Below are 15,835 nucleotides of genomic sequence, written 5' to 3'. Positions count from 1 at the left end.
GAAGAAGCCAAAACTCTTCAGGTTGACCTAGGTCAGCCAGTTCAGCTGTTCTATCACAAGCTACCTGGTTTTCTGCCACACCGAAGAAGATTCAGTTCACAGATTACGTCACTTGGAGTCCCCTTCATAACCTCAAAATTGTGCATTGTTAAACTGTTGCTACTATTTCTCTCTTACGACGAGGCTGTTTCCAATATTATGAATGTAGAAAACATGAAAATGAATATTAGATACTTAAAAACTCTTAGAAAAGTACGAATTTTCTAAGAATTATCCATACTTAATTTTGAAGTGTCCTATTTCAAAACTCTACACATATTTGGGTGGAGAGATGGCTCAGTGGTTAAGAGCACTGGCTGCTCTTCCAGAGGACTTGGGTTCAATTCCCAGCAACCACATGGTGTCGCAAATCATCCATAGAGGGATCTGGTGCCCTCTTCTTCAGGCATAAAGTGATACATACAGATAGATCACCTATATACATAAAATAAATAAATAAATCTTTTTTAAAAAGAAGAATTAATAAAGAACCACCACTTAAGGGGAAATCCACACCTGTGATTATTGCACTCTTCTGATTTTCCTTAGCCCATTGAGTCAGAGCAAAGAATTTACTGGGAAGCAAGAGAAAAGAGGACAGAAACCAATCTAGGCTCTGTGAAAGTAAAAAAAGATCCTAGTTTTGAATAACCTAGATTTGACTTTTAGGTATTTCATTAATAGATATTTTTAGAATCATTTAATCTGGAATAGCTTGCCACTGACAGTTTTATATTAAGTGCCATTTGTGAGCCACACACAGCTGTTTATGTTAGGATATTAAAATATTAATATTTCGCACCTGGATTTATTAGCTTCACACATTTCTTGTCCTAGGTGCTCATGGGAAACAACAATAACCTTGGGATACCTGGGTTCAGTGTTGCTAACTGAAGGGCTGTCTTGGAAACAGCATAATTCAGGAAGTTCAGTTTTTCACTAATGCTATGAAAATGACGTAGCCGTTTGCAGAGCCCTTAAAGAGACGTCTGTCATCTGGTCCTATCCTGGTTCTTAGAAGTTTTTCAAATGCTCAGTCATTAGTTTGCACCATCTTTTCAGCATATTAAAAAATATACTTTTAACACATTTTTTAAAAAATGAACCAGACTTCCTTACATTGTTTCGGGCCAACTTATAAACTAGGGAACAAGAGGAATTTTTAGCGTGTTTTCTTTAAATTAATCCTTTTGTGTGTATTTTGGATTCCAGTTGTCTTGTAGTTTATCTTTCTTTGTATTTAGTCACGAGAAATGTAACCACAACAGTTTTTGATGAGCTTTTCAAATACTTAAAATTTCCCTTGACGCGCCGGGGTTTTTGTTTTTGGTAGAGTAATAACGCCCCTTGTCTTGATTAGCTGCGGTGTGAGCGGTTTGTGGAGGAGCTGGAGAGCTACGCTAAACAAGCCGAAGAATTCCATACATTCGGGGACCTGCAGGATGTGCAGCGGTACCTGAAAAAGGCTCAGGTGCTGAATGGGAAGCTGGATGCAGCAGCAGACAAGGTACAGTTAAGGTCTCCAGAGGATGGAACAGGCCAATGGGAGAGCAGTGAGTTTGTATTGAGTATTCTCTCTTAAGTAGATCCATCCAGGCATTGTGGCACATGCCTACTCTCAAGGACTTGAGAAGCTGAGGTAGCGGGATTGCAAGTCTGAAGCCAGCCTAGGTTACAAAGTGCGATACTCTTTAAAAAAAAAAAAAAAGATAAAACAGTTGAATTACAGGAAGCAAGAGAATAATAGAAGCAATCCAAATTTCCAGCCGCGCTTTGAGGAGACACAGCAGGGCGGTTCGCAATGTTTCTGTGGTCCTCAGCTTTATTTTAAAGATAGCGTTATCTCTGCCAGTTTGCCACACTTAGTCCCCCGCATCCCAGCTCCACCGTAATCGTTGAGAGAAGTGTGCGCATAATAGCGTTTGATTGCTGCTTAGCATTTTTGTGCTCAGAGGCCTGCTTACAGTGTGCAGATGTCGTGAGATCGGACCTGGTATTGTCTCTCGCTGAGCCGCTGCGTTCCCACGCCGCTGCGTCAGATCCAGCTTTCTTAGATTTATCCTTTGCCATGCATAGTACAACCTCCATTATGTTTTATGACGAAAACAAACTGCGCTTTTCTTACACGAAACGGCCTGAATGTCTGCTTAGGTAGTGGAGTAGTTTATAGTCATCTCATCGCAAAAAGGCAGAAATAAGCTTTTAAGTTGGTTTATAACTGGGGTCATGGGAATTTTAAGTCACCTGGTTAATGGATGCGTGCAACCGCCCCTCTCCAATTGTGTGGCTTGTGCAGCCCATGTCCCCGCTTAGTCCATGACTAGCTAAGAGAAAATGCTCCCTCCGCTTCTTGCTGTCCATCCCGCGCTGTGGTCTGCCTCCTCCTGCACACCTCTGGCGCACAGCACGCACATGTGCATGCAGAATGCTATATACGTGCTACCTGGCTATGGTTCTGCAATGGCCCTCCTCTTTACTTTAAGTTATTATCGAATGAGCGCTTTGTCCTGCCACCTACGTATGTCTTTCCTGAGCCGAATCAGGAACTCTGAGGAATCAGACCCTTGGTCTCTTTGCCACAGCATCTAACGCAGTGATGTTCTCATTCAAAGCACTGAAAGTCTTTCAGTGAATGATGCCCGATCCTCATTATGTCTTAGTGGGTGAAATTTCCTTCTATTTGTAAATTCACTTGGCTGTTAAGCTCATGTAATAAACCATTGCCCAAAAACATGATCACAAATAAATAAAGAAATGATACCCAGTCTTTACAAATGTAAATCATTTAATTTATCACTTAAGTTAATCCAGAGGGAATGTGTTAAGTGTGTAAACCAGATACAGAAAGATATATAGTGTGACAGAATTGAAAAAGAGTCGAGACTGTAGAAACCATGCATCAAATCATGGTTACCAGGGAGTCGGGGTGGGGAGATGTTGATTAAAGGAGACCAAACTTCAGTGGCATGGGAGAAATTTGTTGGATCGATTTACAACATAGTGTAGTAGTTATATTTAATAGCTATGTATTATGTATTTGAAAATTGCTGAGAGAGCTTTTCAGGGTGAGGTAATGCATACATGAGTTACTCATTTCAGAATACATGCATATGTACACCATAAGGATATACAGGCTCTTAATTTTAAAAGAAAATAAGCAAGAACTAGATTCATGCTCAGTCCTTTACACGCACCGAATTTATTGTTAGGGCACAGGGAGCACCGTTATTAACATTTTCAATACCACTGACTTTCAGAATCACTTACTCGACACCCCTCTTTTCAGATTGAACAGTTTAATGCCGAGGAGGAGGCGTTTGGCTGGATCCCATCCGTTTATCCTCAACGGAAGAAGATCCAAGACGGCCTGAACCCGTATCTCCGTCTCTACGAAACTGCCGTGGAGTTTAGTAACAAGCACAGAGGGTGGACCGAAGGACCTTATCACAAGGTGAACCCTGACCAAGTCGAAGCCGATGTTGGGAATTACTGGCGAGGACTCTACAAGCTGGAGAAAGCCTTCCACGATTCTCCAAATGCGCTGGCAATGACCAAAAAAGTAAGAGCAAGGGTGGAAGAGTTCAAACAGTACATTCCTCTCATCCAGGTGATCTGTAACCCTGGCCTGCGCCCCAGGCACTGGGAGGCCATGTCCGCCATTGTTGGCTACCCCCTGCAGCCAGCCGATGACTCCACCGTCTTCTCCTTCATAGACATGAATCTGGACCCATTTTTAGACAGGTTCGAAAGCATTAGCGAAGCAGCCAGCAAAGAATATTCTCTTGAAAAGGCCATGGATAAGATGATCACTGAATGGGACGCAATGGAATTTGTCATTCTTCCCTACAGAGAGAGTGGGACATTTATTTTGTCGTCGGTTGACGACATCCAGATGCTGCTGGATGATCACATTGTCAAAACACAGACTATGCGAGGATCGCCCTTCATCAAGCCTTATGAGAAGCAAATGAGGTAAAATAATATGGACCGATATACGACGTTATCTAAGACACGTGCGCTCAATCTAAAGTTCTTCTGGGGACTAATTGTGTGTGTGTGTGTGTGTGTGTGTGTGTGTGTGTGTGTGAGAGAGAGAGAGAGAGAGAGAGAGAGAGAGAGAGAGAGATGTCTAACTAGGTACCTGTGGAAGCCAGAAGAGGGTGTAGGTTCCTGTGGAGTTTATTGTAAGGGTTCCGTTCATAGTTTTTGAGAGAGGTTTTTAGATAACATTCAGATACTCATTTTTATTGTCAACACATTGATCTTCCTTTTTTTTTTTAACTCTAAGAAGTAATTTTGTGATCAAGCATAATTTAAAGAGAGCACAATGTAACACCAAAGACAATGCCATTTCCCAAACAGATCCCCAGAGACAGCCTATGGTAGTTTCAATCCCTATGCATGGCAGCCAAACCAGGAGGTCTTAAAAGAAGCTGACTGGACGATTTCTGCCTCTGGTCACACCTGAGAGATGGTCAGAGGCTCTGTGGTCGGCTCTTCTCCTTCCGGGTGGGAGAGCTAGATCCTTTGTGTAGGAACTGGGTGGAGTATCACCATCTAGTGGATATCTTTTCCTGCATCATGAAGGGATTAGAGAAAAGAAAATAATGCCAGAAGGAATCAGAGGCAGCCCTGTCTTCTTCTTAAGTAAAACAGCTGCCCAGTTCACAGACAAGTGCGGGGGGGGGGGGCATTTTGAAAAGACATTTGAAAGCACCTGGTAGCCAGGATAACTGTTTTCATGTCTTTGCTTTAATAACTGAAAATTGTGGATTTTCTCTGATAAGTGGGTAAGGCATTAATATACCAATGAAGCTATTTCCTTCCAAGTCTCTCACTGACTAGTAAGGTTTGCCTCCTTGTTTGGTTTCTCTGGCAGACATAGCATCTGTGGGCTCTGTCCTTTGTCCGCTGGGAGAACTGGCACCTGCCACCTAACCTCATCCCCCGCATTTGCTAAGGAAATGCTTTGCAAAGATGGATAAAGATGCAGAGAAATTTTAAAACTGCGGCTATAGGAGCGTTAATTTTGGAGTAATTGTGATATTTACACATAAAGAACTCCAGTCGTTAAGTTTTCGATATTTAGAGATGAGCTGAGAGCCCACTGTAATTAAATAGTGCCCCTTCCTCATGCGTGCCACCTTGTGTTTAGGGGAATGTGGATTCTTTGACCTCAAGTGCCTAACTGTTGATGTAATTATTCTGGAAACAGGCTTTATTTAAAAAAACATCCTGGCGATTTGCCTTCAAATGCAGCCAGAGAAGTAGAAATGAGAGCAACGACGTCCCGCGTGGGGGCAGCAGGCCAGCTCCGGGTTTGCAGTGCTGTCTGAGCCCGTGCCTGGCTGGCCGCCCTGAACGTCGCCATGTTTGTCCCCACTGTGCTTATCCTGCAGAGAGTGGGAGGGGAAACTCCTGCTGCTCCAGGAGATCCTGGACGAGTGGCTGAAGGTGCAGGCCACCTGGCTCTACCTGGAGCCCATCTTCAGCTCTCCCGACATCATGTCGCAGATGCCGGAGGAAGGCCGGCGCTTCACCGCCGTGGACAAGACCTGGAGAGACGTGATGAAGACCGTGGTGCAAGTAGGTCAGATTCTCTGAAGCGGGATGGTGGGATAGAAGCCGGACGAGGGCTGGAGGGCTGGCTCGGCGGTTAAGAGCACTGGCTATTCTTTCAGGGCACCCGGGTTCAATCCCAGCACCCACAGGGCAGCTCACAACTGTCTGTAACTACAGGTCCAAGGGACTCAACACCCTCACACAGAGATAAATGCAGGCACAACACCAAAGCACATGAAATAAAAATAAACTAAAAAATGGACATTTCTAATAAGCCATTACTTGCCCCAATACACATTCTCTTCGGCTATTATTTTACAATTTCCAGGAGAAGGAAACGTGAAAATCAAAAATGGATATTTTGTCCTGATTTATCTTGGAGGCCAACACTGAATGGAGTTTACTCATTGACCTTCGTTTGCTGGCATGGTTTTATACTGGGGCTCTGGTAGGAAGCCAGCACCCTCTCTGGATGCTCCGTCTGTTCTGACCCTGTCTCCATGCTCTGGCCTCTCAGGCACTGTGACAGGAAAAGACCTGCAAACGTGTCCGGTGCGCAGGCAGGAGCATCTCTCCTAGGGAGTTTAAAAAATAAAAAATGCAAGAAGTCCATCCAAAGAGTCTAATAAATGCAGACAAAATACAGGGAAGTCATAAAACACGCAGAGAGGCGAACCTGAGCCAAGCAGGGATTTAATACAGCACAGTCACACTGAAGAACATCGCGCGCAAGATGCACTTACAAGGCTGCTGGCGTTGTTATTGCAAGAACACAAGCTTCTCCATTGATATTTTAATCAAATGCCCTGTAAGGATTGCATCTAAAATGTCCTAACCTGAAATAATAATATGAGTGTATTTATTGTTTAAATCCAAAGTTACTGTTTTTTACAAAGTTATCCTGTAGTCCTAAATACTGACTATCATTTATCAACGGCAATTATATATTTGACAGGACACTATCAGAAAGATGGACATGGATTTGTTCTGTAGGCTTACTTCAATTTTGTAATAAATCAAATATGTACAAACCAAGCTGTAAAATTAATCACACTGTAATTAATTCCACACTTAACAGAGCTATTGGTGAGTTACTGTGTAGCACGGAGTCATTTCTAATGTAGTTCCAAAATATAATCTGTCACATAGTTTTCTTCCCACAATGCAAAGCACTTGTAATGTGTATTAATTTCGTTAAGAAATGGTTAATTAGAATTTTTATTGTTTCCCCAAATTTAAAGTAGATATTTCTTTTCATCTCGCTGGTATAATTTTAATATATATTTTGAAGCACAGTCTCACTTTGTAGCTTTGCTGACCTGGAACTTGCTGCCAAATTGACCTCAAACTCACAGAGATTCATTTGCTCCCGTCTCCCGAGTGCTAGGATTAAAGGCAGGCACCACCACTCCTGGAAAAAAAAAATTTTATATTTGGTGAAAATATCCTTTGAAATCCTGTAGTTTTAAGGAGTTTTATACATTGTTTGGTGTCTAGGAAGGGAGGTTATAACGGCATCAGTGAAGAAAGACGGGATTGTTACGGCCGTGTGGATCTGCGCAACTCGCGAACAGTGGGGTTCTGGGGTTGCTGCTGCTTGCTTTGGTGACACTAACATTTGCTGCATGATGTCGCTGTTTTCCCGAGCTGCTTTGTGCATTCCTATTCTTAGTGTTTGTGTTCAGAGAAAATCTTGTGCTCATTCTCCCCAAATTTTGAAGGTAAGCATGTGACCATGTGCTGTCCAGGAACCTTTTGGCATGGGGCGGGGAGGGGCGGCGATCTGTCTGTACCAGATAGATTTTTCTTCCCACACGCTGGGCTTCTTGGGGCTCTGTCATTCACTGACACACTGACTAACTTACCCCTCTCCGCTCCCTTCCACACAACATTGCTTCTCCTGGGAACTCCCATTACGGGGGAAATGAGGCAGCTGCCTGGCACTCGGGAGATTTATGGGTCCTACTATGAGCATTGACCTTATCCAAAGCAGATGGTCGCATACAAGTAGAGACACTCATTCATTTGCTGTGCCGAGGGAAGGTGACAGTGTGTGGGTACGGTTGCGTTCTAAGTGTGCGTTCCTTATTAGGTCCAAATATACGGTTTATGGCACAGTGTGAGCCAGGGAGTTGAGACATGAAAACAGGATTGCCCCCTTTACCAGCTCGTTCAATAAGAACAAATTTGCTTCTAAGCTTTTGTCCTTTGCTGTTGAAATCCAACGCTGTCTTACTGGATTGAGTACACGAGTGTCAGGGAGAGGCATCTGTGCAGGGCCACGTCAGCGGTCCACTCTCTGAGTGGGAAATCCGGACCGGCTGGGCCACACCTTTGCCATTCTGTAGACAGATAACTCCGACTCTATCCACTCTCTTCCTCCTCCCTCCCTCCCTCTCTCCCTCCCTTCCTCTTCCTCCTCCCCCTACTCCTCTCTCTATCAGGCATACTAATTCTTCCCTCGGGCTGTTTAATTGACAGACCCCTCTTCCTGGAATGTTCTGTCTAAACATCTCCAGAGCAAGACCTTTGTATCCTGGAGATGAGCTCCCATATCACCTATGTGATATTTTATTTTAAAATGAAATTGCCTGTTTGCTTTGATACCTCATGTCCCATCTCTTCCTGTCTTCTAACTTACTACAAGCATGCCTCAGAGACATCTCCGGCTCTGCTCCTGACCATTGCACAAAATATTGTAATAAATCAGGTCACGAGTACTATAAGTTTTTATTGCATATATCAATTAACCATACTAACGGGTTTCATTATGAGATCTTCACACACGTGTATAATGTGTTTTGGTCATAGCTCTCACCGTCCTCTCTCGTGCCCCTCCCATGTCTGTTGATTTCTTTCTTCTTCTCAGCGAGTCCCACTTACATCTCCATATGTGTTACTGAGGGGGATCATGGTGTTCCGATGGTTTTAGTTTCCTAATGCATATGAAAGTCATGCTTACCTCTGTAGCCTATACACAGTAGAATCTGACGCCACTGTAAAGAGAAGCTAAATCACGACATTTTCAGGGGGAAAAAAGAGAGGGCGGAACCTGGAGATCACTGTGTTAAGCAAAACAAGCTAGGTTCAGAAAGACAAATACATGACTTCTTCTGTCTGTGACATGTGTGTGTATGTGTGTGTGTGTGTGTGTGTGAGAGAGAGAGAGAGAGAGAGAGAGAGAGAGAGAGAGAGAGAGAGAGAGAGGGAGAGAGAGAGAGAGAGGAGATAAGAAGGGAAGATAAAATCCCTGTGGTCTGGCAGCAGCAGGGAGGATTATTTGAGGAAGAAAGGGACCAGCAGGAGATGGTAGGAGGCAAGGAAGAGGGGGAGGCATTAGACAACAAATAATGACTTACACGTGCAAAAATGCCACCATAAAACCTATCACTTTGTAGATTCACTTTTCAAAATTAATTTAAAGAGGAATAGGAGTTTAAAAAGAATGTGTTGCAGTTTGTGAAAAACAAGGAAATGAAAGGAAGGTATCTAGAGAGAAATGTATAAAGAAATCCTCGGCGGCCAAGCGATGCTGAAGAGCGTCTGGCCTGGCTGGTACCCTTTCTGCTGGTGGAGCCTCCCCATGTTGATGGGGGTGGTGGCTGCTGAAGGCCCTGCCGCCACTCCCTCGCTCCTCTCTAGCTCGCAGGGCCGCTTGCCTTGGCAGCGTGGCATTTTACTTTTTTGCCCACAGTATGGCTTTTAGAACTGGTGTCTGCCATCTCGAACCTGCGCCTACTTTTCCAGCTAACTTTACCCAACAGTGGAAGCCTTCTGTCTTCGATTAGGAGCTACAGCCCCTCCGGAAACCATGCTCTTTGCCCTTCTAATCTGTGTAAGGGTGGCGCTGTCATGAAAGTGTTGTGACCTGCCACCTCTTCGGAATCTAGATCTCTTGCTATCTCCACGTCTGATGCCTCCCTACTCAAGTTTGGAACCCAGTAAAGGTCACCTATCCAGGTTGGGGTATTTCTCCCAAGGACCGGCTAAGTCTCTTCTGTGAGGCGCCGATGTTTTTCTAACGACATTTAGAACAACGACTCCTTTCTAGGTTCCCGTTCTTCTTGGCCCTGGGTTATGAGTGGAATCGCCATTTCTGTAGCTCTGTGTGCATGTTTATTCTTTGCATTTGTGTGTGTGTTCTCACGAACATGAGTGTACACGTGCGCATGTGCGTGCGCATGCACACGTGCATGTGCGTGCGCATGCACACGTGCATATGAAAGCCCGAGGCCAGCTTCTCAGGTCATCCTTTAAAGACTGTAGCTTTTGAGACAGCATCTCCCACCGGCATGACCTAATACAATGGGTCTGAACCTGGTGCATGCAGAGCTAAAATAAACACAGCCAAGACATGGAAGATGAGAGAAAGGGGTTTTTTTTGTTGTTGTTGTTGTTTTGTTTTGTTTTTACCTGTAGCAGGCAAGGTGAGTGTGGGATTCACTTCCACTGTGGCTGTCTTCCCCAACAAAGCAATCGCGGGGGTTTTACTCAGGGCTCTACCCTTATTCATGGAGTCTTGGGCTAATTTCTTCCTAAGCATGCTCCTCTGAGGAATAGATTCCTGAGCCTGCTGGCCGCTTCGTGAAGTTACAGCTATAAACAATGGAAAGGAGGTTTCTGAAGGTAAATTAGAATAGGAGTCTGTCCCTGAAGGTCCCTGCTTTGCTTAGTCATAAACACCCTCTAGCCAGTGAGTCCCAGGGACCCTCCTCCTGCGTCTGCCTCCCCAGACTTGCAATCAAGGTGCTTGTCACTCATGACTGGCATGTTCATGTGGGTTCTGAGGGTTGAAGTCCATGCCTGCATGGTGCGTACTTTACTGAGGTCCCCGCGGCAGCTAGAACCTTTACAGACTGTCTTACAACAATGACCTGCCTGTCAAAACTGCCCCTCCATCCTTGGGTTGTGGGATGGGTGTTGGGGTAGCAGGCATGAACATATTAACTTTACTGTGCATCTCTAGGGTGAACAGATGTATCGTAAAGGAACATACCATTTTGAAAGGAATCTTTTTGCTTCTTAAAAGTGAGCTGAAATATTAAGCGATGCGTGCTGTAGAAGCACCGGCACTGGGGCTGTGTTACTCCATTTAGAGAGCACGGGCTGAGAAGATGTAGTACAATCCTCAAAGGTCCCAGGGTCTCTGGATGGTAAATAAGTACCCGTTTCAACTTAGAATTAGCTTCTCAGGAAGGAAGAGAGGCAGCCTGCTCTTTGCGGCTGAAATCTTGTCACTGGGTTTTTTTTCTGCATAGCTGTGGAGGTCTTCGACGACAAAAGACCATCTATACTGAAACAGCCGGTTGCGGTTGCGGTGGCCACCCTCATCCGGTCCCCTGCTATCGCTTCCGGGTAACAGCACAACTTCTGCAGGCCAGCGGCCATTCCACCTCGGACTCCCAGGTCCCGGGGGCTTTGCTCACACATCATTGGTCAAACTCTGCAGCCTTAATGTTTTCTCTGCAGCTTCCCCCACGGCTGTCCTTGTCTTAGGAGAAGGCTGTGACTGAGGATCCCTGCTTTCCAGACCCTGGGGACCTTCTCCATGTGAGCTATGAAGCTGTTTGTTTTCCTGCTCCTGTGTCCACTGTGGGGACATTTTTAATTTCCCTCTGGAACCTTGCCTTTGGAGTCACAGTCGTGCTAACTGTTTGCCACAGGACTCTTGGCTCTCAGCCTGTCCTGGCTGCCAGCGGGTCTTCGTTGCGTTCCCAGCTTTTGATTTAAAGTGGGAGACACTGACTTCATTTCCCCTTAAATGGTCAGGGACTATCAGAAGGTTATTAACTGGCCTAGTTTCAACATTGCTGTGTCTCGGGGAAGGGGAGCAGCCGGATCGATGAAGCTGCAGTTTGGTGTGTTCTGTTCTGAGCCACGCTGCTCAGCATGCCAGCACGGGAACAGCAGAGATGGGTGATCTCAGATCCCCACAGCAGAGGTGATAATAAAGGTGTGAAACACCATGAGAACAACCGGAATGTGACACAGGGACAATAAGGGACCGCGCAACTGGGTGCAGGGTCGCCACAAACCTCTCGTTTGCAGCGTCTTCCCAGCGTAGTGACGGCGCAAGAGAGCGCATATCAGTCTTTATCTTTGTTATTTATTGTGTTCGTCTTGCTGGCCACGGAGGCTCGGATCATTGTTTGGTACACTGTGGTCACTAAGCCCAGAGAACTGGCTCACCCAAGGCAGGGCCTTAGAGAGAGAGAGGCGGGAGAGAGAGAGAGAGAGAGCTCTGTTTAAAAAATCAGGACTGATCCTGGAATTATTGCTAGAATTCTGAGTTTATTGTGAATTAAACATCTGAAAATTCAATTTTAGGTAAGTGGTCCCTGGGATCGATATTAATCCCAGAAACGGTCCGGGTCTTAAAGATTACCCATTCCTGGCGGAATCAAGATCCTAGAGTCAGAAGAGTCTTACGGTTCTGTGCAGCCACCCGGCTAACTTCTCTGAGTGCCACAACTTTTAAGGGGTCTTTACTGTTGTCCCAGGGGTTTAAGCCGAGGAACGTAACCCTCCAGTTTACTGGAGGGTTGGAGTTTAACTCCACTAAGCATATACGTATTTTATTTCCTGTAAAGCTCCTGCTGACAGAGACGAGAAATCTTTCTCCATTTGCCAAAAACAACAGCTTCAGGCTCCGCATACCCTGGTCACTCGGCCTGGACCTGTCAATCAACTCACCAGTTCTCATTTGAACTACTCAGACTGGTGGTGCTTATGAAGAAACACACACACACGCACACACACACACACGGGGAGGGTGGGAGAGAGAGAGACGTGTTTCCTTAACCAATTATGAGAAACATAAAAGATCAAAGAAAATCATACCAAATTTTAAACTTCTCGTAGCACTTTTGTATTGTATTTAAACTTCTCCTAACACCTTGTCTTAGGTACCTATTGTATCTAAGTGCTCAGCTGAGACGCCCTCGACAGTCGGACACAGTGTGGAGGGCCCAGTGTTCTCTGAGTTCTCTACATCCTCAGGTCTAATGCAGCACACAAACAGTTAACAAATCATCCGGGAACGCCTGCTCTGTACGAGGGGTTCCCGATAACGGCTACAAGATTAAAGGTCTTTTCTCGTTTTATCCTAAGTATTTTCTCTGGCAAGCAAGATGGCTCAGTGGGCACAGGCACCTCCTTCAAAGCCTGCCGACCTGAGCTTGGTCCCTGGGATCCATATGGTGGAAGGAGAGAACCAGCTTCCATGGGTGTGCTCTGACCTCCAAGTGCACAATGTGCTGGCTTGTTTTATGTCAACATGGCACCAGCTAGACCCCTCAGAGGTCAGGGAACCTCCTGGAGAAAATGCCTCCAGGAGCTAGGGCTATCGGCACACCCGCAGGGCATTTTCTTAATTAGTGATTGCTGGGAGAGGGTCCAGCCCCTTGTGGGTGGTGCCATCTGTGGGCAGGGGATCCTGGATTGGGTAAGAAAGCAGGCCGAGCAAGCCATGGGGCCCAAGTCAGTAAACAGTGTGCCTCCGCGGCCTCTGCCTCAGTTCCTGCCTCCAGGTCCCTAGTCTGCTTGAGTTCCTGTCCTGACTGCTTCCAGTGACAACAGTGATGTAGAAGGATAAGCCAAGTAAACCCTTTCCTCCCCAATTTGCTTTTGGCCACGGGGTTTCAGCCTGGCAGTAACGATCTTAACTGAGACATGCATTGTGGCATATGTGTGCCCCCTCCCCACAATAAATAAAACGTAATAAAAATATATTTCTTGAAGAACGATGTTATACAATGTTAACTTTAGCATAATAAAATGGATAACATTGCTTTTTCTTCTCCTCCCCGGTCTCTCTCTCTCTCTCTCTCTCTCTCTCTCTCTCTCTCTCTCTCTCCTTCTTTCTCTGCCAGTTACATGTGGAAGAAGGAAGGAAGTGTGATTTTGTATGTCTGTGGGGGTGTAGGCATGTACTGACCTCTTAAGACATGTCATCTGACGTGGTTGCCACACCAAGGCTGAGAACGAGTTCCCCTCCTCATTTTAAAACTCAGAGATTAGACAAGTGATGTAGTCTAGTGCAGGTACACAGGAAAAGAGGGCAGGGTTGAAATCAGCATTTCTCTCTGGGGGCCTTGGCTTTCTCCAAGTCTGTCTTCACCGTGTCTGGCTCCTCAAGATGTGTCTGATGGCTCTCCTGCTGGTTTAGTCCCAACACAAGCAGACCATTTGGAAGTCTGTACCCGAATCAGAGCCGTTGGGCTAATATGGCTGAGTTGGGTAGACCTCAGGACTTTAGAATTGGTTCAGCATGTCCGTCTTGAAGCCTGAGTTGCCTCAAAACCTGAAGCCTTTGTTTTGGATTTTTGATTTTCAGCTCTAGGAATGTCAACCAGTAAGGTCTAAGCAAATACCATGCAACCCACAAAGCTTTGGCCGACGAGACATGTCTGTTCCGAAGCGTTCCAGATGGGAGCTGCTCGATCTATAACCCTACCTGAGTGCCCTTTACAGGCTCCTAGGCTTATTTGTTGCTGCCTTTCACTGATTTTAATATTCATCGAACAAAAATCGGTTATACTAAATGCTATGTTTATCTAAATTCTTGATATCTAAAATGCTTTCAAATATCAGACCTAAAACAATCAAGCTGTGATGAACTGCCTGAGTTTCCACCAAACGATTATTGTCAGTTTGTGCAAGAAATGGTTCACTTTTGTTAGCAGTATGTCCTTTTTGTTTTCAAGCAAAAGAAGCCCATTTTCTTCCAGCAGGTGGCGCTCTAAGAACACGATTTTGGATTTTAGAGTCAGCCTAAGAATGCTAGTCTGCCCTGTATGACTTGCACTTTTTAAAAATTGTGGTCTGAGTGTGTGTGTGTGTGTGTGTGTGTGTGTGTATGTGTGTGTGTGTGTATGTGTGTGTGTGCGTATGTGTGTGTATATGTGTGTGTGTATGTGTGTGTGTATGTGTGTGTTTATGTGTGTGTGTGTGTGTGTGTGTGTGAGAGAGAGAGAGAGAGAGAGAGAGAGAGAGAGAGATAAAGAGAACGAGAGGGAGGGAGAGCTAGCTTTTAATGTCTATTTGAAGCCTAAAAACTTCCGAGAATTATAATTAAATGCCTATGAAAATCAGAGCTTGCTTAATCTCTTGCTGAACATGTTCCATACTTTTGCTTTATTGATAACATGGCTATTGATGGTAGTTATTTATTTCTTTACCAAATTGTTATGTTTCTAAGTTACGTCATCCTAATTCAAAACGAAGCAAAACGCATTATCTTTTTAGCCCTGACCTAATTATTCACAAAACTCTTGGCATGTGGGAGGCAGAAGCGAGAGGCCCATGGGGGAATTCAAGGATGACTGCAGAGCAAGTTTGAGGTCAAAAACAAACAGAGAACAGGACAAACCGAAAGCACATTGAGAAAAGAACCGAGTTCTCTTTTTGCTGGTGCTGGGAATTGAGCCCAGGGCCCTGTGCATGCTAGATCAGTGGCTCAGCCCTGAACCCCACCTCCAGGCCTAGAAGAAAACTCATACATTAAACAGCTTGCACCTGATGTTTTTGGTTTGCCTTTCGGTCATGGCTGAGTACAGTTCAAAAAAATAAGCAGTTTGTTGATCTTAAAATTCAGTGTTTACGCTTAAAATCTCACCGGCTCATTTTAATGTCACGTGACCTTCCTGGACCGGCCTGTTCTATTAAAAGATGACTGCTGACTTGTCATTAGCTTCGTAGCTTAGTGTGATTGAGATTTCTATTAGGTTTTAGTGCCTCCACCCCTTAAAAGTTTTAAGTTTATCTTGGAGAGAACTGTACTTTTGCTACTGGTGAACACCAAGCTCAGAAGTGGAAGGCTGAGAACAGACTCAGATCATACATGAGTTACATGCTAGGAAAACAGAGAGGAAGCAGGGATGCACACAGCTCAGGCTAGAGTTTGCTTGTAGGGGCATAAAGAGCTGGCCCTTGTTGGCGCAAGAGCAGTTGGGTGTTGTGATGCACCCCGTAGATCCACTGCTGGGGAGGGAGGCGGAGACAGCTGGACACCCGGGGCTTGTGGGCAGCCTGGCCAAACTCAAAATCGAAAAGCTGCTTGTGGGCAGTTCCTAATGATGAAACCAGAAGTTGACTTCCGTGTTCCTCACACAGGCACACTTGTGTATAGATACACACACGCGCGCATGCGCGTGCACACACACACACACACACACACACACATAAGGAAAGAGAGGAAACGAGTTTTACTTAAAACTAAGATCATATTTTTGTA

General features: G+C 45.2%; 1 protein-coding gene across 2 annotated transcripts in view; it reads left to right on the top strand.

Annotated features, from left to right (window-relative positions):
• The window catches only part of Dnah7 (dynein axonemal heavy chain 7), a 209,756-nt gene that overhangs the window by 45,841 nt on the left and 148,080 nt on the right, over positions 1-15,835 (top strand). For both annotated transcript variants that reach the window (XM_087902284.1, XM_087902283.1), the window contains exons 17-19: positions 1,400-1,546; positions 3,326-4,011; positions 5,439-5,625. In XM_087902284.1, the coding sequence (XP_087758410.1) occupies positions 1,400-1,546; positions 3,326-4,011; positions 5,439-5,625 (1,020 nt within the window). The remainder of the gene's footprint in view (positions 1-1,399; positions 1,547-3,325; positions 4,012-5,438; positions 5,626-15,835) is intronic.

The sequence above is a fragment of the Myodes glareolus genome, chromosome 27 (genome assembly GCF_982192425.1).
Source record: "Myodes glareolus chromosome 27, mMyoGla1.1, whole genome shotgun sequence".
NCBI lineage: Eukaryota > Metazoa > Chordata > Mammalia > Rodentia > Cricetidae > Myodes > Myodes glareolus.
The sequence above is the reverse complement of the archived record's forward strand: the minus strand, read 5'-3'. Positions and strand labels throughout refer to the sequence as shown.